At 38.4% G+C, this 22,310-nt stretch overlaps 1 protein-coding gene across 5 annotated transcripts in view; it reads right to left on the bottom strand.

The window, feature by feature from the left end:
- Positions 1–845: 845 nt before the first annotated feature.
- The window catches only part of hdac5 (histone deacetylase 5), a 142,176-nt gene continuing 120,711 nt past the window's right edge, over positions 846–22,310 (bottom strand). For all 5 annotated transcript variants that reach the window (XM_036567377.1, XM_036567374.1, XM_036567375.1 and 2 more), the window contains 13 exons: positions 21,482–21,615; positions 20,453–20,573; positions 15,839–15,888; positions 14,029–14,136; positions 13,714–13,769; positions 12,319–12,406; positions 11,618–11,737; positions 9,900–9,997; positions 9,369–9,487; positions 8,453–8,586; positions 7,616–7,700; positions 6,577–6,733; positions 846–5,190 (listed from right to left, as the gene is read on the bottom strand). In XM_036567377.1, coding sequence (XP_036423270.1) covers positions 5,151–5,190; positions 6,577–6,733; positions 7,616–7,700; positions 8,453–8,586; positions 9,369–9,487; positions 9,900–9,997; positions 11,618–11,737; positions 12,319–12,406; positions 13,714–13,769; positions 14,029–14,136; positions 15,839–15,888; positions 20,453–20,573; positions 21,482–21,615 — 1,310 coding nt within the window. In that variant the 3' untranslated portion in view covers positions 846–5,150. The remainder of the gene's footprint in view (positions 5,191–6,576; positions 6,734–7,615; positions 7,701–8,452; positions 8,587–9,368; positions 9,488–9,899; positions 9,998–11,617; positions 11,738–12,318; positions 12,407–13,713; positions 13,770–14,028; positions 14,137–15,838; positions 15,889–20,452; positions 20,574–21,481; positions 21,616–22,310) is intronic.

The raw sequence follows: 22,310 nt of genomic DNA, 5'->3' as shown, positions 1-22,310 counted from the left end.
AAAAACAAATTTTCAAATTCAGTTCCAAAAATGTCAAATTTCGAATGTTGAATTTAAAACAGAAATGGAGTTACAGCCCTGAAAAGGATGAATGATAAGAGAAATATTTTTTTCCTTTTTTTTGATAAGAAGAGTAATACTTAACTCATTTAGTTTAACTTAATAGATTAATAATTTTAAAAATAATTAAAAGTTATTTGGAATAATAAAGCTTTTGTTTGGACTAAACTATATATATATATATATATATATATATATATATATATATATATATTATATATTATATATTTATGTATGTATTTTACTTCTTTTTTGTATACATGTACGTAACCTGCAGTACTGTGCAAAAGTCAGAGACAACACTTTAATTTATTTCCAGTCAAAATGGCCATTAAGTACAAGATATTATCAGAAACCTATATTCAACAGAAAATTACACCAAAGCCTCAACAACTAATTTTTTTTTTTTTTTCAGTATTCAGTATGTTCACTCTTCACCTTTATTACAGCTTCTGTTCTTTTCAGAAGATTTGCTTTCAGGTATTCAAAGAAATCTGCAGGGATATTTTTCCACACCTCCAAAAAGGCTTAGAAGTTAGTGCCTTTTCTGCTTCTCATGATCCCAATTATAGAGTTTTCTGTAAGTATCTTTTTAAGTATGTAGATCAGAAAACAGGCACATGTAAGAAGAAATATTGATGAGTCAGGCAACGCAGGTTTACCATGAGTTGGAGTACCATGTCTGTGGTTCACTGGCGCAATGGTGGGCTAACCACAAATAAAATCACGGGCATTGCCTTGTGTAGTGCTTGTGCAGTGAGACAATAAAGAGAAAGAACAGCAACTCAAAGAGACAGCAATTTTAATGAATTATAATCACAGTAATAGATTGCTCAAATAGCGTGTATTGCACATGTGTACACATATATGCACTCTATATACACGTGTGTAGCAGTTAGTATACACACCTTTGTATTGTCGCAACATGAAAGCATCAAAAGAGAAACACAAGAAAATTAAGGAATGTGCTTTTTGATAATTTCAACTTCTGCATATCAATATGACCAGAAGAAAGAAAGACATTGAGAGAGAGAGAGAGAATATTAAAAATGTAAGGTTAAAAGACGGTCACATATTCAAACATCCAATCACGTAGAAGTGGCGACGGAGAGAACACCAGAGCGATGGAGGGACGACTGAAGAGACACAACCTCTCGTTCGAAAAAAGTCAAAAAATATACAAGTACTCTGAACCTCGACGATCAAAGGGCACTACATATACACAACATATGAAATATCAATAAATATACATATTTACTGAATAGCAAAATAGTGTGGCGGCGACAACAAAGCTATCTTCAATGGTGAATGTTGATAACCTTTTACACGAAAAAAGAGGTCTTCCAGTGTCCACTTTAAGGCCCTCTTCATACTGTTGCCTTTGTGTCTTTTTTTTGTTTTTTTTTTTAAAGAAAAACTTTTCGCGGTGGAGGCCATGTTTTAGATCACATTCCTCAAAATAAAAAGAAATAAAAGAAAAAAAAAACTGGTTGTCCTCTCTGCCTGCTGCTCTCATTCGACACTCAGAAAGAAAGTAAAGGCCCAAAAAAGGGCACGGCACCAGCACATCCGAAAGAGCACGACCTGTTTGGGGAAAAAAAAGCCTTTCACCACCCACTGCACAGCCGTGATACAGGATTTGCGATACAAAACTGCACAAATCGCAATGGTCAGTGATCTACATCGAAACGTTACAAAAACATGGTCACAGTAGTTCTCGTTGGGACAGTAAAGCCCACAGCCACACACACGGGGGAGTTCTCTCTGTACATATTACAGCATTTTAATTACAACGGCCCAAATAGGCCCCAGTTGTTATTAGGGGTCCAAGCACTATGTTGGAACCCTGTTAGTTTTTTTCCTTGTTTTTTATTGTGTTATTTTTTTTATTTTTTTACACAAAGTGTCTTATGTCTCAGGTGACTGCTTTACTTTTTTTAACCACACTTCCAACCCTGTCATGCAGAAACACACACCTAGTGTGTCTGTGTGCGACGTCAGGCACATGTGCTCCAAGCTCAAGACCACCAAAGAAAGTGACCGGAACAAGCTGGTACGCCGATGAAGGAAACGAATGACAAGCAATCGACCACAAACAAACGAGCAACTGTCGCAGACTATGAGTGACTTCAGTGTTTTCGAAACGGAGCTCGCAACGTGAATGGAACGTGTTAAAAAGTCTTAACACTATTCTGGAGGATTACGGAAAACTGGCCATAACTTCGCTTATGTTGCCTTTTAGAGTTGTGCAATATATAATAGTAAATTATTGCCCAAAGGCTGTGAGGCTGAGTGAACGAACACATATTTCAAAAGATTTACAATAAGACGAAGATTCAAGGCTTCGAAAAAACACCTCGGAAATCCAAAAGCAACTTTCCTTCAGCGTCCATTTCTGACTCCAAATAAATAAAGGAGAGAGAGTCAAGAAATGCCGGATCAACGTTTCCTTTTTCTGCACGGACGAGGATTTTAAAAAAGTGCCCAGAAAGCAACAACCGGACGAGACGTTCCACATCGGATTTAAGATAAAAGCTAGAATAAACTCCACTTCTTTTCCCCCATGACCAAATTTGGTACATGTACTGTATATATGTATATAAGAGTATTTAGAGTTGTGTCTCACAGCAGTGTTGGGCTGAAGTTTTAGGCCAAGTTCAGCCCTGAAGCTACAAACATGCCATTCTAAACAGTATTAATGCGCTTTTTATTTATTATTTTTTTCCCTTAATGAATCATTTGCTGACCAGGAGAAATGCCTACAACAATAATTCTCAGGTTTTGAATACAGATATGTCTCAAAGTGACAGAAGGCTGGACTGAAATTGGCCCAAAGAGAAGTCCCTACACAAAGTTCCTGCAGAAGAACGGCCTGCTGTCTTATTTAAAGGTAAAGTCAGTGAACGGCAAGAGCGTCACCCACTTTTATACACGTACAAAACAACAAACCGTCGAGTTACGAAAATAAAATTTATCTGGTGCAAAAATAATCAAAGAAGTAAAGCTATATCAATGGGCAATGAAAGTGGCCGATATTCTTGCAGAAGGTGGCAGAGTATGTGTAGTGTTCGAAGCCAAAGTGGTGTTTGACCTTATTGCCTGTAATCAGTGATACATTATAAAAAGAAAAATATCTGTAACTGTGTTTTTTTTTTGTCTTTTAAGGAACAAAATTCGTATCTGCCCTTAAAACCCTGATGCCACATTCATCGCGCAGTGACACAACACATAAACATCACTTAGGAAGAAAACAAAAAAAAGAAAACAACAACAAAAACAACTAACAAACATCGTGCATCTGCACCCAGCACATTACACTTGTTTGATACAGAATATTTTAGATTGACTGAGCAGATTAACACTGATCGTTTGTTTTTGTTTTTTTCTTTTGAGTTTTCATAAAAAAAAAAGAGGAAACGTTTCCATATAAAAGTGACCACAGACATTTAAAAGTCCTCAGAAAACTTAATGGAAAAAAAGTTTTCATTATTGAACTTCCAAAGACGTCCAAAGAGAAAAGAGAGCTAAATGCTATGTACAAAGGAGAAACGTGACCCAAAAAACAACAAACAAAAAAAAAAACACAAGTTGGTCATCATCATCATGAGCAATTCCATACGATCAGATCACACTACATGCCGCTGCACGGCACAAGACTGAAAAACAAACACATAAACAAAAAAAGAAAAAAATAGCAACGACAAGGCTTAAGGTCAGACCTCTGACCTTTTACCACGGGCAGAACATGTACACCCTGAAAGAAGGAAAAGAGAAAGAAGGGAAAGAGGGCCCAAGTCCTCAGTGTGCTCTCCAACTGGATGGCTAAAAACGGCGCTCTCTCAAAAATTAAGGCAGTTTGAAACAGGAAAAAAAGAACAAAACAAAACCAACAAAAAAACAAACAAATCATCACAAGAGCTGTATTACTGTGGATGTCTGATGCAATAGGTGGTGTTTGTGTTTTAAATATATTCTTTAGTATAAAAGGCACCGAGTTCTTTCTATGCGTCCATCCACATTCCCTTGTCAAGGTCAGGAAAGACAGAGAAAAATACTGAAAGTGTTCCACATATTTTTCAGTCCTCACTCCTTCAGTCAATGCACGGCCATTGTTTATGAGTGTGCGGTAGTTGTAGTGAGTCATATGCCCTCCAAAAATAGTCCTGTACTTTTGTGAGACATTAAAAAAATAGCAAAAGTTCTCGAAAATTGGCCGGACGCCAAGAAAACCTTGCTTTCTCGAGCGCCAAAAAAGGTTGCGGGCTCAACTTCTGTGTAGATGATAAAGGGAATACAAAGTGTACATGTGTGTTTATACATCACACACAAAACCCCATATATATATATATATATATATATATATATATATATATATATATATATATATATATATATGCTTCTACATATATAATATCCATATATGTTTGTGTGCTTTTTCTGAACAAGATATTTGTACATACGGACAAGTGAACGAACTGACAGACACAACAGAGAAGAAAGAGGTTCTCACGTTTGCAAAAAAGTGAGCTAGTTTCATGACGGTCAAAACAGTTTTAGTGCGTGTGTGTTTGGTGTTGAAATATTTTTGCTGCTTGTTGGCTTTTTCCATTTTAAACATGTTTTGTATAAAGTACAGGAAATGTACAAAGCTTTTTTATTTACTTATTTTCTTTTTTTGTTGCCATGACAACATCCCAGCGCTGTCTGTCTGTTTGTCTGTCTGCTCGTCTGTAGTTTTCCTTCTCTTTCTCTCTTTTTTCTTACTTCCTCCGTCCACCGAAAGGAGAGAAAATAAAACCAAGGCCTTGCTGAAAAGGTCCCACTTCCGGATGTCCAGTCTGGATGTCCGGTCGGCTGCCCGTTCCCCCGCTGCCGTCTGTGTGTGTCGCCTGTTTTTAGGACGTTCAGGAAAAGCAGAGGGTGGGCGACTGTGTGTATGTCCGTCAAGCACCTGGAAATTAGCGAAGGGCCGAGGAAACCAATCATAAAGCTGGGTGGAGGAAAAGGAGGCGTGACTCGAGGGTGACTGGTGTAGCCAAGCGGGTGTGGACGCTGAGGTCACCGCGGTGATTCAGGCTGGATGTTTCCTCCTACAACACAGGCTCCTCTTCCATTGGTTCCTCGGCAGCCCTGAGGGATGAGGGGAGATGAGTGGTTAATTAAGAAAGCCTAAGATTTGTGATAACTCACTCAGCCAATAAGAGAATAGATATTTTAATACAACTTCACATTGTTTAGCTTCATTTTTTATTTTTATGATTTAGTAACAAAACATATAGTATAATGTGTTACTTCTGATACTGCACAATTATCACTGACTGACCAGCAAACTGATTGGCTCTTTTTTTTGAAGGATGAGACCTTCTCTGCAAATAGATGCCATGTTGCGCGTTACAAGTGTTCCAGTCTCCTCATTTATAACATCTTGTTTACATATATCAGTATTAAAGGCATAGTAACAAAAACAGCCTGTTTAATTCTAAGGGATAAAGTGAGGCTGGAAAATGAAAAATAGAAAATAGAAAAATTAATGTTTTTGGTACAAAAAACACACATATATCTTAAGTAACTGTTTCCCAATCCTGGTTGTGGGGAACCCCCTGCCCTGCACATTTTAGTGTTTTTACTGCTTTCAACACACCTAATTCAACTATTTAGTTCATTAACAACCCCTTACTGAGTTGAAGAGCTGGTGTTAACCTAAGGGAACAAAATAAAATGCCAAAAAAATGTAGGATATGGGCCCTTTAAAGGTTTTAAAGGATATAGTTTCTCCACATTTATTAGCAAGGTGTGAAAACATGAGACAAATATTTATAGATGTAGTTGGTGCTTCATTTAGTGACTAACAAGTAATAGGAGCTTATAGCAATAGTTATACAATAGTACAGCCAAAGTTCAGGCCTAAAGATGGATGCTGCTATTTTGTTCTATGCAATGTACTTTCGTTCATTTTAACTGATAACAGTGTGTCAGAAATGTGTGTTGCAGTTAGCACAATGCTAAATGGTGAGGTAAAAGTTTGCATTACTTGTTACCTACATCACTTTCATTACTCTTTAGAGGGAAAACTGTGTGCATCTGATTTTTCAACTTTAAAGAGGCTCATTTTAACATAAGGTTAAACAGACTTATGAAGTGAAAGTAAGTACACATCCTCTACAGAGAAAACACTTCTTTTAATGCACAATTACTGTTCATTTGTTTAATCAGACATAGTTTAAAAAATAAATAAATAAATAAATAAAATGTGGCAAAAGTTATGGCACATTTTATATTTTATGTTCTATTTAAGAGATTGTGCATTTCAATGAACAGAAAATGCCATATTTAAGTGTGTTATTTTCACACTAAATTATTTTCACTTAGAAAATCAACAGAACATGTCATTTGACCAGGGGTGTTCAAACTTTTGCATAAGACCGTGTTACTGAGCCTGTCAGTGAAGCCCTTTGAGATGAGCACGCATGAGTGAGGGGACAAAGCTGTCTGTGTGATGCTGTGTGGGTGTGTTACCTGCTGCTCTGTGAGGAGGCTGCTGACTGCTCCGTGTCCACAGTGAGAGAGGCCATGGCCGTCACTGTGTCGGCCTCATCCTTTTCCCGCCGCTGAGCGTCCAGCAGGGACTGACCTACTGTTGGAGCTGACCGCTGCACTGAGGCCCAGTGTTCACCTACACAGAGAAGGGGGTGGGGGTGCATGGGAAGAAAATTGACATGTTTGCATCAAGAATTTCATGAATATTGCAAACCATGAACACTCTTCCCTGACTTTAAGGGGATGTTTTACATTTTGGCCTAATTCCACCTTTGAGACATAAAATAAAGTAATTCAGAACAGTTTAATGTGAAATTAAACATTAAACATTTAGGACAGCTGGTTCCTATCAGCACCACCATGAACAATTCTGACTCTTTAAGTTTCTCTAGAAAGAATCATTTCACATCAAACCACTGTGAATGACTTTGTTTACATCTTAATCATTTACTTATGCAGGCATATTGAAAAAATAGTGGAATTCCCCTTTAAAATAGACAAAATATACAGAGAATTATTTCATATTGGCCAGCTTGTTATAACTGATGTCTAACCGATTAACACATTAATTAACACATTCTCCAGAAACAATGGTATGTTGTGCAAGTGCTTGCATGATGAAAGAAACTGTCTTTTTAATGTGCTGTAGGCCATATTTATAGAAAAGACAGTACATGAGAAGTTCTGGAAGGGTGTAGTTGAGAACTAACAGAAAACCTGTTTTGCTGGTTTGTTGTAGGACAGGCACATGATAAAAATCCTGTCACATGACACTAAATTTACGTTTAACTGCATTATTCAACATTTATTAACAAATAATTTATTCACTGAAATTAACAGAAATGACGTTTAGCTGATTTTTGTAAAACATTGCCAGTAATTGCTGCTTCCTTCGCCTGCACCATCTAACACTTTAAACCTGTCTAATGAGATGAACCAGCACAACGTTTTAGGGTAGCCAAATGGAAACAGCACTGCCCCCTCCCTCCTTCCCACCCTCTCTCTCTCTTCTACTTACTCTGAATTTCAATGACTCTCTCAAGGGAAGCTGTGGCTTTTGGACAGGGTTTCTGCTGAAGCACAGTCTGAGGCAGAGGATCCAACTGCACACATACAGAGACAAGAAATGTTCAGAAGAGAACGTCATGATACTTGTAAATGCAGATTATACAGATCTTACATATTGTATTTGTTGTATTGTTGCCTGTAGTAAATAATTTCACTGGGTGATGCCAGAGTTGAATAACTGGAGTGTGCGTTGTCTGATATAAAGAATGTGACTGGTTGTTGTCTGACGTAAAGAATCTGATTGGGTGTTGTCTAACGCTGTCCCAAATAATTTGAATACTTGATTATTAGTTTGTTACGTTACTCCTTTCTCTGCTTAGTATTCAGAACCTTCATCTTGTTTTAAGCCACAAAAACTGCAGCCTAAAATACAGTCTACAGGAGCAAAAGCCTTTAGATGGAACATATATTTCGAAAACAAACTTAATTGCTTCCCACGTGAGCAATAAAGCTAAAAAAGCAGAGATGCTTTACGTGTGTGGAAACAATTTAAATAAACGAACAATTAAAAAAATGCTCAGTGCAAAAACCGCAGTGCCTCTGACTCAGGTAACTGGAATATCTATGAGCTCTATTTTCTCCTTGCCTTTTCTAATTAAACAGTTTTGACAGTACAAACAGCAAATCTTTTCCATTAGAGTTTTTAAGCATGATTTAGAGAACAAGTACTCCTTCAGAAACACAAATGAGTTTTCAATGCCTGTAAAATGCAGCTCAGAACAGCATTTTGATTAGCTCTTGTCTCAACAAGTAATCTGCAGTCTGAAGTTGTAGGTTTGATGAGCACCTCGTCGCCGAGCAAAGCAGCCACGCAGGATTCTGAGGCGTCGCAGATAGCTGTAAGGTCATGACCCCCCTCCAGCACCAAGACCACACGACCGCCTGCCAGCTTCATCAGCTGCTTGGTCAGGTGACCGAAGCCTGTGGGCAAACAGCATGCTGGGATAAATACAAGCTACCCAAACACTCATTCCAGCTCCGGTCAGTAGAATGTATAAGGTTTTTCACACTGCTGTTGATAATGTTTTGGTTATGTCACAATACAATATACAATAAAACCATGTAGATTTAAATGTTAGAAACTAGATTAAAGGGTATTTGTAGACATTTTATTTAACATTTAAAGAATTACAGGGCTACAATAACACAAAGTTTTCAAATGATAAATAATACACTGTAATCACCTGTTTGCAAGTTATCTGTCTCAAGATTTGACAACCACTTTTGAAATATGAGGCATTCTAGATATTTGTATTATAACTTCTTTATTCTTGGTGCTAGATAGCTTTTTTTACTGTTATCTATAGGTCTGTTCATCATTTTGAACAGATTTAAAAAAATATATATACATATATTTACAGCCTCCTAGTTCCTGATTACTTGAAACCTGTATACTTGTTCAGGATTAACATTTTAGAAACATATTATAAATCAATCTGCAACTAATAAGAATGTTAAAACATTCTTCTGAACTCTTTTTAATAGTAGTGCATCTTTAATAGCAGTGGCAATGCAATACAAATGTCTGCCTGTAGAGGGTGACAGAGTCAAAAATATGCAGGAGCCCAACAACCCTCCTCTGCTACAATACTGATACTATTGTACAATAATAAAGGGATTAACACTCTAATAGTAAACATACAACCCAAACTAAACATGGACTACACTGCACACATTATCACGAACTGGGTCGGTTGGCTCACATTTGGCGGTGACGTTGTAGCCACCAAGAGGGGACTGGTGGCCCTCAACGGCGTCGAAGCCAGCCGACACCAGCACCACGTCAGGGGAGAATTCGTTGGCGATGGGCATTACCACTGTCCTGTTGGGACACACAGACAAACAGCAAGACCTTTAATAATCTACAACTACTCTGGAAGGATGTAGGAGTTCAAGCTGCATATTGACAACAAATTAATAAAGGAATAGTTCAGTGAAAGTTCAAATTTACATTTTTACTTTAACCCAAATATAGTCAATAAACGAATGTAGCTAATTACTAATGGAAGCTTATAGCTCATCTTATAGCCCATTGGCTTGCTTATGTGGTTTGTGATGCTGTATGGCATACTGTTGCCCATTAAAATGAACAAAAGAACACTGTAAAGCTAAAGTAGCATCATCTAGAAGCCTGAATTTGGTCTGTATGTTTGTCCATTTTTAGAGATGAGTATGAAGGTTGAGTAGCATATAGATGAGTGCTGGTTATAAGAGGAGTGAGGAGGTGCTCTAACCTGAAGGCTGTGAGGTACTCAACATCTCCCATGGGAGGGTCCACTCCTCCTGTCCAGGCAATGTTCACATTAAAGCCCACACCTGGCCCCACTCCCACCTGCAGAGACAGAGAGAGGTCGAGGCATGAGACCAAACATTTTCTGGGTGGCAGTAAATCAGAGGAAAAAACAACAAAGCTGGACCAGCATACATTTCTGCAGACGTAATCTGTCTGTGAGGCCTGTTTATACTCAGTGAGTGATCTGATCGCAAGTGGACAGCAAGATTTATAGCTGTTTACACCTGTGTCATGAACATGTCTCCAGTGACCGCTTATGATTGGATTTTGCAACTGGAGTAAGGATACCACACACATTTATTACGCCAGTCTCTCTGTGCATTTTTGTTTGAAAAAAAACAGTTCAGTGAATCCCTTTTTTCGCATAATGTGTGGCGCGTTAAAAGCACTATTTATTTTTAATATTTATACAAAAAGGAAGAAGCAACACAGCTACTGTCACCTCTACTGTGATGATGTACTTCATTAGCCAAACAATCGATGCCGCCAGGAACGATCCTGGATGCTTTAGGGTTCACGCTACAAATGTTATGTGGTCTTATCTGTCCCTTATCAATAGAGGTGGGTAATTCAGGTCTAAAAAGCAAAGGTGTTCAGGCAGTTGGTATAAAATCCTGGGGAAGGTTTTTACTTTCTGGACCTGGATTGACCACCTTGGCCCAATCCCATTTCACCCCTTCCCCCTACCACTTAGCCCTTAGCACTCTGTTTTGCGCATTCACGTCTAGGGGTAGGGTGTCCCCGTTTTTGTTGAGATAGAGGGGTATGGCGAAGTGTTAGGGCTACATGGCCCTCCAAACAAAGGTTTTTCAGAGGCACATTCCAAACAGAGTGTTATGAGAAAAAAGAAAAACTGACAAGATGGGTGCGCGAGCGACCAAAGAAACCCACAAATGTAAGTACTTTCTCCATTAAAAAATTACGAAAACCATTGTATTATCTTAGTTTAATGTCATTTCAATGTATTATGGTCCTTTTCTTCATAACAAGCATAACAAATCGCTAATAGCATGCTAATGTCTCGGTAGCTAGCTAGCTAACTTTCCCGTTCCACCTTCAATAGTCCAGCAGTACTGACGACTGACGACTGTAACTGCTGCACCATTTAAGGTGGAACGTGAAAATTCGAACAAGAAACTGGCGAATTGCGGACTTTAGCTTCGTATCACCAAAGAATTAGCGGTTGGTGATAATAAATATTTGTCTTACACCCCCTCTCTGAAGGCGTATGATGCCCTAAATGTATCTAAAACCCAGCAGTGAGGTTGCTGAATTTTTCCCTTCTCTGCTATCACTGAAGATGGACCAGGTCGCCTACAGAGCACCGCTAGAAGCCTGTTAATGAAACAATTTCTAATTTGAGGGTTGTCCAATTTCGATTTCGTAGGGCAAGATTTCAACTCAATTCCAAAGGGTTAGGGTGACACTCGAAAACAAGGGGTAGGGGTAAAAAGAAGAAATGGAACTGGGCCCTCTAGTGACTCTAGTCTGTTCATTCTATAATAGATTATAAAACACAACGCTCTGAGACGCACCGGACACCGTTCACACCTGTACTAGGATGCGTGTTAATGCCAGGTGTGAACAGGGCCTGACTCAATTGCGTAGGTTTCTTTAGTCAATGAAGCGAAAGCACCACACATATTTCTAAACTCTCACCTCTTCAGGAGCCCCGCTGCCTGGAAAGAAGTTGCCGTCATCGTAGCGGTGCAGAGAGATGTACAACACGTTGGGGTCATTGTAAAAGGCCTGCTGGGTCCCATTACCATGGTGAATGTCCTGTATGACAGCACAGGTGAGAGTTTTTTTGTTACCATACCTCATACTTTGCATGAGCCCCAGATATTATCAACACAGGACTGGTACAGCTATAAGCTCTGATTAAAGAGTGACATGTCTTAACTCATTGCAGTTCTTGTTCTTGACAAAAAATGTAATGTCAAAGCATGGACTCTCTCATATCGGTCAAGCGCCAAAGAGAAGACCTAATGCATTAGATTAGTTATGAAGTGACAAAGGAATCATCCAATCACATTTTGATTTCCAGTGGTTGGGACCAATTTTGTAAGAAAAATGTCACTCTAGGCCTTCTGGAAGTCCCAGATACATCACTGACTGAATATGAGCAGCAGCCTAATCAGTGGGTTTTCAGAAATGGAAAACAGTGGCGGGAGCTCTACACCAGAGCTCACTACTGAAAGAGTCACTATGTTACACTCAGCACACACACAGAAACTGTGCACAAAAATTAGCTGAAAACCTTTAGAATATGACAGTATATATCAAAGTACCAATATAACACAGACATGAACCTGTGCAGTAAGTAGTAGCTCATAAAAGTTTTTGGTTTTTACTCTCACCCAGTCTACAATGAGGATTTTTCCCACGCCCAGTTTCTGCTGTAGCAGCTTGGCTGTGACGGCCACTGAATTGAAGAAGCAGAATCCCCTACAAATAAAAAAGAGTAAGTTATAACCAGAGCTTCGCAAAGTAAGAACAATGAATGACACTGCCAAAAGGCTGCACCCTCTAAACTGTACAATACACTAAGTGTCCAAACAACCCTCCTATTTAGTGAATTCAGCTACCAACACTGACACAGGTTTTCAACAGCACACATACAGCTTGTATTATCTCCACAGAAAAGCGTTTCCGATAGAGTGGGATGCTCTGACACAGCTGCACATGAGCCTAAGGTCAGCATGCCCAATCCCAATCATCGGCAAGAGGGGTACCAAGACCCCAGCATTGGGCTGTGGATGATGGAGCTCCAGCCAATATCTGTGAGATAATTTGAAGTGGCGATTGTGATCCAGATCTAATCATCCCACATCAGTACCTGACCTCACTAATGCTCTTGTGGCTGAACGCAATCAAATAATCACAGCAATGTTCCAACATCTAGTATAAAACCTTCCCAAAAGAGTAGAGGCTGTGAGTGCAGAAAAGGGAGACAAACTCCCTATTAATACTCTTGATTTCAGAAAAAAATGGGTGTCTACACACCTGAGGACATAAAGTGTATGTTTGCTGTAGTAAAACTTAAACTCAACAACCGAAGTAGTCCTGCATCATTGCTGTAACATCTGACTGGAGCTTTAAAATGACAGCATGACACAGCATTTAGCATTTAATCAGACTCTGCCTCATGTACGGATAATCTGTCATTTCTGTTGCTCTCACATGCATTAAGCATAAGAACACCATCATTATTAAGAGAGCAGCTTGGCCTTTTACCCTTACACATCAGTGTGTCAGCGAGGCAGCTTGTGAATATTACTATTATTTATTTAAAGGGCCCATATCATGAAAAAACAGATCTTTCTCACTTCTTTATTAAATATCTTTATTAAGTATGTAATCACTGCTGAAGTTTCAAATACTGTCAATATATGGAAACTATGCTGCCAAAACAGCCCTATTTGAATTTGTTGTTTTTGTGAAGTCACAAAAACCAACTTATTTACACACATTTGCCTATTTGGCACATTCTCGCTGAAGTTCTAAGGACTGTTTCAGCCTGGACGAGGCAAAATACAGTGCAGCCAATCAGAACAGAGATCATTTATACATACATACATACATATATATATATATATATATATCAGTCTTAAAGGCACAGTAACAAAAACAGCCGGTTGATTCCTAAATCTATTCAAAAGTCATAAGAATACTTCAGTGAAACACTGAAAAATGTAGGCCATGGGCCCTTTAATTTATTAAAATTATTACTGTGCGATTTCCACACTACTCACATGGCTGTGGACTCCTCTGCATGATGACCAGGAGGACGGACCACCGCAAACCCATTCTGTTTACCAAAAAGACGAAAGAAAGGTGATTAAAGAGCAACTTAGGTCAAGAATATAAGTTTGCAATTGCTTCATTATTTTTGTTATTTTTACAGAACAGAATATAAATAATGTAAATAATGTAAATATACAAATATTACAAAGAATGCAACATCAAAACAATGGCTTAAGCACATAAGCTTCAGGAAAAATGAAAGCCTTGCAGATACATGAGGTGAAATTTACATGAAGGTGAAATCGATCATGTTTCTGAGTTACCTTTAATTCTCCGGCTGCTACTTTGAAGGCCAGCTCGATGACGCAGCCCACTGCCATTCGCACGGCACCTGAAGAGTGCATCTCATTCCACACTGTATCACTGTCCACCTGCAGGAAAGTTAACCAACATTACATCTATGGAGGTGCAACATTACTGCAAGCTTACAACATCCAAACTGCACTCATAACTGTCAGGAAAGAAGGGGAAAAACGCTAGCATGAATGGAGAAGGAGGGAGGGAAAAAAGGAAAAATGTACATCACAGTGACGGATGGGAAAACAAGATGAATGGCTGGATAAATACAGTTGAAGTCCTAGGTTTACATACACCTCAGCCACATTCATTTAAACTCAGCTCTTCACAATTCCTGACACTTAATCCTAGTACACATTTCCTCTCTTAGGTCAGTTAGGATCACTACTATATTTTAAGAAAGTGAAATGCCAGAATTATACTGGAGACAATGAATTATGTCAGCTTTTATTTCTTTCGTCACATTCCCAGTGGCTCAGAAGTTTACATACACACAGCTAGTATTTGGTAGCATTGCCTTTAAATTGTTCAACTTGGGTCAAACGCTCTGCATAGCCTTCCACAAACTTCTTACATAAGTTGCTGGAATTTTGGCTCGTTCCTCCTGCCAGGACTGTTTCGAGGCCTCCTTGCTCGCACACACTTTTTCAGTTCTGCCCATAAATTTTCTGTGGGATTGAGGTCAGTGCTTCGTGATGACCACTCCATTACCTTCACTTTGTTGTCCTTAAACCATACCACAGCTTGGGAATTATGCTTGGAGTCACTGTCCATTTGATGTCTTGAGATGTTGCTTCAGTATCCCCACATAATTTTCCTTCCTCATAATGCCATCTATTTTGGAAAGTGTACCAGTCCCTCCTACAGCAAAGCACCCCACAACATGATGCTGCCACCACCATGCTTCACGGTTGTGATGGAGTTCTTTGGCTTGCAAGCCTCCTCCTTTTCTCTCCGTATATAATGATGGTCATTATGTCCAAACAGTTCCATTTTCGTTTCATCAGACCAGAGCAGTTGCAAAACTGATACCTGCATTTTTTTATGGAAGTTTTGGATCAGTGGCTTCTTCCCTGCTGTTGGCCTTTCAGGTTATGTTGATATAGGACACGTTTTACTGTTGATATATACTTCTGTACCTGTTTCCTTCAACATCTTCTCTAGGTTGTTTGCTGTTGTTCTTGATTTGTATATTTCGCATCAAAGTCCGTTCATCTCTAGGAGACAGAATGCGTCTTCTTCCTGAATGGTATGATGGCTGCATGGTCTCATGGTGTTTAAGCTTGCATGTTATCGTTTGAACAGATGAAAGTGGTACCTTCAAGCATTTTCTCCAAAGGATATACCAGACTTGAGGAGGTCCACAATTCTTTTTCTGATGTCTTGGCTGATTTCTTTTGAATTCCCCATGATGTCAAGCAAAGAGGCAAGAAGGCCTTAAAGTGAGGCCTTAAAATACTGCCACAGGTACCTCCAGTTAACTCAAATGATGTCGATTAGCCTATCAGAGGCTTCTAAAGCCTTGTTTTCCAAGCTATTTAAAGACACAGTGAACTTGGTGTATGTAAACTTCTGACCACCTGGAATTTTGACATAGTAAATTATAAGTGAATTGTTCTATTTGTAAACACTGCAAAAATTGCTTGTATCATGTACAAAGTAGATATCCGAAACAACATGATAAAACTATAGTTTGTTGACATGAAATCTGATGAGGGGATGAATACAATTAATGATCTGTGTAAATGAAGGGATGGATGGCTAGATCGCACTTACCCCAATTCCTCCACATGGCAGTACAGCATACATTTTCTGACTGATTGGACCTGTGAGAAGAAAAAGCAGAAAACGTTGACAGATGGCTGGTTCTCGCCACTATAAACCCACTACATTTCTAAAAACAGAAAGCACATTTTAACTCCTTTAACATCCTTCTTAGAAATCAAATGTCTGTACAAATTTTATTTGATTTTGACTTCACTGATTGGATGATAATGCTGAATTATTCTCCCGAGTGTATGAGGAGAGAGTACGCACTGTGATGTGTCTGTTTAGGAGACAAGCCTAGGGTGATTTATACTTATGCAAACATGCGTGTACAGTTATATACAAAAGTGAAAATAACACATTTTCTACAGGGAACAAATTTAAATATGCTATTTGTCAGCAAATTTATGTGCACAGTTTTTATTTTTATTTATTTGCAGAGCTTAACAGATTAAAAATATATATATACACTATAAAATGTGCCATAACTTTTGCACAGGCCGCATTTTATATATTTTTTTCCCCCTAATTTATTAAATTCAGCGAATAAACCATAAAATTGCATTAAAATGTGCACAAGTGGGCTCTGTAGTGGATGTGTTACGTATTTTGTACTTCAACAAAATCAACAAAATGTTATATAACCAGAGACGCCCAAACCTTTGCATACGACTCTAAACCTGTCTGCAGAGTTTATGAGTAATCATAGCATAACACTGCTGTATCTCCATTTTTGTTGTTTTGTACAGAATCTTAAAATGTTAACTGACCTTTACAATGTGTCAAAATAAAGAACGGACCAACAGAAATGGTCCAAAAGCACTTGAGGAAAAATTCTAGTTCCATTAACTTCCATTCGAAGTTAAGAATGTTTTTTCCTTCTCCGGTAAAAGTTACCATTTTGGAGATACAACATTTTGTTTTGACAGCAGTGATAAAGAAAAGTTAGGTATATCTTTGAAATCTCGACTACAAACCTCAGAAAAGTCAATATGGTGGGCAATATGACAATATTTATTAGTATCATGCTTTTCTGAGTATATTGTGGATTCGGTCTGAACAGCTGCATGTTTCATTAAAAAGAGAACATAATTAGTCCTTTTAAACGGGATTCAGTGCCGTGCAGAATATTAAATGTTGATATACATGTACAACAATCATTGAACTCATAGTTTTTAATAGTATTTTTTAAGTACAGGTTCTTTTTTGTCTGCTCCACCTTTTCAAATATCAGAAAAACTAAATAGCATTTTGTGAAAATGTTCTTAAATATTGTGGTATTATAATTTTGCTGACATGTTCCAAGCAATTTTGGACAATTTCTACTGGCCAATGTGCCATAAAACATTCACACAACATAAAAGGCAGCTAACATTTTCAAATGACGTAAAAGCAAGAAAAAAACAAGAAAAAATCGTTATATAGATGCGGTGAAATTTTAGTCACCAAAATATTTTGACCAAAAAGTCAAAAGCAACACTTTCAGTTTTTGGCTGAAAGAGAAAAAAGGTGGAAAACACAAAAGATTAAAAAAGGACTACAACGTAGTGTCAAAATCTAACAATTAACAAATCATCTGAATGATAATAAAACAGAGAAATGGTCATTTAATTTAAAATTTAAAATGTTGTTTTATCCTTTGCTCTTCTGTACTGGTCAGTGCAGACAACGGTTTGAGCAGCTGTAGATAAACGGTAGAAAAAAAAGGCTGCATGGAAGTATTTCACAGTTTTTAGGAGGAATATTAGATAAGCAAATATAATCACTGTTCAGGTTCATGTAAGAGGGCATGATGCTCAAGAATGTCTCCTCTACAGGTCTGATACCACTTAAAAACACGACATCCTGCTCAACACATAGAATACAGCAAAACAACAGTAGCAGAAAAGAAAGCACACCAAAGCCATCTGTACCCTCAGTTTCTGAAATGACAAAAAATTCCCAAATGCAAAATCCCGAAAATCACTAAAAGGTAATGGGATTCACTGTCTTGAATGACAAATTGTTGTTGATGATGCTGGAATTTGTGGCACAATCTGTAGCCTAAATACTGTAAACATATTTATAGTTAGCTTAATTTTGTCTTATTAAAAGTTCTGGAATTATATCTTAGTATGGTTATTTAATATATATGTTATATAATTGAATACATTTGGTTACGGTATAAAATCATAATTAAAACCGAAAAAACAACATTCTCTTAGTGTTTAGTTTGGTTTTTGGACAGATTTTCATTTCGGTACATCACTAGTGAGGTTCTGATATGAAAAATAATATTCAGCATTGCTGGGGTTGGATCGAGACTCAAAACGAAACTAAACAAAATGACGAAAGACCTGAAATTCTCCTTCATTGCATCCAATACGTGGTTTTCTATCCATTCTCTCTCCATTAAAATGAAATGTCTTTTAATGGGGTTTGCCATTTCTGTGCTTCTTCTTTGTTTTCTACATCTTCATCTGTGCACTGTGGTTTGGTAAATGGCTGACGCTGCTCCATAGAGCATGTTACAGTTAAGCACATGTATGTTGTCAGACACCTGTTGAACGTCTGCACACGATACACGCACATGTTTGCAGATTTGCAGACACAGAAGCAGAATTCGGCCCTCTGCCACAACCCACAGCTGATCTCAGTTACCCTAAGACACACATACACACACAAACACACACTCTCGCACTCTGCTGGTGACTCAGAGACGGGGGTGGAACGTCTAGAGCCTAAAAATACTCCAGCGTCTGTCAGTGGAGGTTTGCTTTCAACGGTGCACCAGACCGGAAGTGAGCGGGGGAAGCATTTAATGGACACGCTCGTCAGTGGGCGCTTGGGGGAGCACCCCTTTTTGGGTTACTGGAGCCAAGAGACCAACAAAGCACTACAGACACAGATTAATGAAATGAGCACTCCCTTACTTCTTCATGTGCCATGTAAACATACATATGAACTTGAGGTCTGCTACCTGACCCAGTCTGAGTCTGACGGGGCCCGACAAAATATCCGGTTTTGGGCCGGATTAAGGTTGATTTTTTGCATACAATATCAGGCTCGGGTTGGGTTTGGATTTTTTTATGTAATAGATTTGTTTTTATTTGACGAATAATGCATTTAAAAGGCTCATATCCTACATTGACTTGTATTTTATTTTTCTTCCTGACCTCCACTTACGACATTTGTGTGGGTTTATATACCAAAAACAGTCATAATTCATTTTTGCATGACTATTTTCCAGGCTCTCTTTATCCTTTAGAATTAAACAGGCTGTTTTTGTTACTGTGCTTTTAATACGCATACAGTCGTATGCAAAAGTTTGAATCAAATAACATTTTGTTGATTTTCTAAGTAAAAATAAACACATCCTCTACAAGGAACAAACTTAAATATGGCATTTTCTGCAAATTTTAGCTCATAACTTCTGTTTATTTGCTGAGCTAGGACATATTTTATGTTTTATTTTACACATTAAAGTCGGCAAACAAACCATAATTGTGCATTAAAATGTGCAGGGGTGTGTTCTCTGTAGAGAATGTGTACTTACTTTCACTTAGAAAACGAGGAACAAAATGTACACACTTTTGCACATGACTGTATATTTCAGCTCAGAAGAGTCACACACCTGTATATCGCTGCTGTTGAAACAAAACCTTGTATCTCCATTTTTGTTGTTTTTCAGTTTTTCACATAATTTGAAAGTGCCTGTTGCCCTTTACATTGTATGTAAATTTCATGAAGAATGGACCAAAAGAAATGGACTTTTAGAAAAAAGTCTGGTTCCACTGACTTACATTAAAAGTAGTTTTTTTTCTTCCCCTGTAAAGTTAGCATTTTGAAGATATGAGGTTTTGTTCCATCAGCAGCGATATGTAAATGATCTCTGTTCTGACTGACTGCCCTGTACTGTCAATCAGTATACAAAAAGCAGTACTACTTATAACTTCAGTGTTAATGGGCAGAGTTAAAATACTGCAGGCTGAATAGGTGGATCTGTATTTAAATACATTGGTTTTTCATGTCATTACAAAAACAGTGAATTCACAATGGGCTTTTTTTGCATCTTAGCATCTATATATAGAATGCATGGACTGAGGAGTCAACTGTATGTTTTGAATGTGAATGTGTCCCTGAATGAAACCTAGGATGAAGTTCAGCAGCACATCAGTCGCAGTCACACTGTGGAAAAGTGGATGGTGAAAAAGATATTCTGTGTTGGTGGGTCTTTCCTCTTGCTTGTTAAGCTCTTTCGAAGTGTGTTAAGCAACAGTGCTGAGCGGAACTTCAGCGCAGCAGGGCTAACAGGTGATGGTGGATGCTGTTCTCTGCCAGATCAGCAATGCCATCATAAATATACTGATAGTAAATACTGTTAGTGATATAGATGTGCAAAATACCAGTTTATCTTAGCATCGTATTTACAACTTAAGCACTGAATTACAAAGCTCTGTAAAAATGTGTTTGTGATAATCCATCTCTGTTAGTGCACGTGAGCAGGTTCGGGTCAGGTTCAGGTATGAAATCTAGCAGTCGGGCCTGATCAGGACAGGTCTTGAAAGTCATGGGTACAGGACAGGTTCAGGCTTCAGAGTCCAAGCAGACCTCTAAAATGAAAACATTCGTTTTCTCACAAACCTAAGAGCTTCTTGCTGTCTAGCTTCTGCCTGTTGAGCGGGCTGGTGCCGTAGAGCAGTGTGTGGTACTCCGAGTGCACCGTCTGGATCTCATCCAGCGTAGCCTTCCTGCCCCGGATCCTCTATACAGGCAAACAAACAAAAACACATTAGCAGTTTTACATAAGACCCTTTCAAATGCTGCACAATCATACCTATGAGTAAGACATGGATGTTTACAATGTAGCTGAACTAATGGAATACAGCATTTTAGAAACTGATCTAATTCAAAGTTGAGAATAAATAGTATTAAATTTTAATTATTTGACAAAAATCAAATTTACAAAAATGGATAAAAGCACATCACATAGCCAAAAACAGAAGGAGCAATCTCTCTAATTTCACACAAGCAGCTTTATTTGAAGTAACTCAACAAGTCACCATGGCTTAAGAACAGTGTCTTTGCACGATGCTGATTGGTGGGATATTAGCTTCCATGACTTGCTAGCTGTAATTCAAAATTCAGTAAATCTGATTTTCTGCTAAATAATTGCTTCAATACAATTCATCAAAATATGTGCATAATTAATAATTTAATAAATAAATCATCAAGATTTCATTCAGAGTGGTCTGACATGAAAGGATTGTTCACAGTGGTGGTGATAGGAACCAGACGTCCAAAGCGTTTTCAGTCAGACAGCTATTAAACTTAAAGGTTATGACTACGCTGCCAGAAGCCCGAGATCGAGTTTTTGATTGTTTTGAGACAAGGTTTTAGATTAAAACATGTCTTCATGACAGAGAAGTACATGCAGGGTGTTGTAAGGCACAGTAGCATCCAAAGATCATTTATTTTTGTGACCCCTGGTTCCTATCACCACGGTGAATGACTATGTTTATATCTTACTGAATGAATTAAGCAGAAATTGTGAAAAAGATTGGTGGAATCCCCTTTAATTACAATTACAACTAATAAACAGGTAAAACAACTGTTGAGCTGAATGCTAAGGGCTATGTTTATCCTTGTCGCCAGTAGGTAGAGCACGCTCACCTCACAGCGGCCCAGCAGGCCGGTCTCCTGCAGTCTGGACCACACACTCTGGATTCTGCCAGCATGCTCGGGGTGGATGTGTGTGTTCCCACACATGCACTGATGCTTTAGCATGAGGGTGTCATACACCAGCCCTGAGACCGAGACGGAGAGTGAGAGAGAGCAAGAGAGAGAGTCTAAGAGACTAAATCAGACAATTGCACTCATGCACTAACAATGTTCCCCAAAGTAAAATTACATTTCAAACCCAAACTACTCCAAATGTAGGAATTCAAACAAAACATCTCGTTAACTCTAGTAGCCTTTTGCTGCAAGGACTCTAGACATGTTTTGTTTATTTTCTAAGTAAAAATTAGTTAACATATTCATTACAGAGTACATGCATCTGCACATTTTAATGCACAATTACTGTCTATTTGTTCATTAGAACTAATTAGAAAAAAACATAAAGTAGTTTCAAAAGTTATGCCACATTTTATACCTTGTTTTTTTATATGTTAATCTCAACAAATAAATGGAAACTGCACAAAAATTTGCAACACCATGAAAATGTTTAAGTTTGTTTAATTTGACTGGCGGGCGGAACGGCGGCACGGTGGCGCAGTGGGTAGCGCTGTCGCCTCACAGCAAGAATGGCCTGGGTTCGATTCCCGGCTGGGTGACCAGGGTCATTTCTGTGTGGAGTTTGCATGTTCTCCCCGTGTTTGCGTGGGTTTCCTCCGGGTACTCCGGTTTCCTCCCACAGTCCAAAAACATGCAGTCAGGTCAATTGGACGTGCTAAATTGCCCCTAGGTGTGATTGTGTTTGTGGATGTATATGTCTGTTTGT

Source organism: Colossoma macropomum, unplaced genomic scaffold (assembly GCF_904425465.1).
Source record: "Colossoma macropomum unplaced genomic scaffold, Colossoma_macropomum, whole genome shotgun sequence".
NCBI lineage: Eukaryota > Metazoa > Chordata > Actinopteri > Characiformes > Serrasalmidae > Colossoma > Colossoma macropomum.
This window is presented reverse-complemented; position numbering and strand designations above follow the sequence as displayed.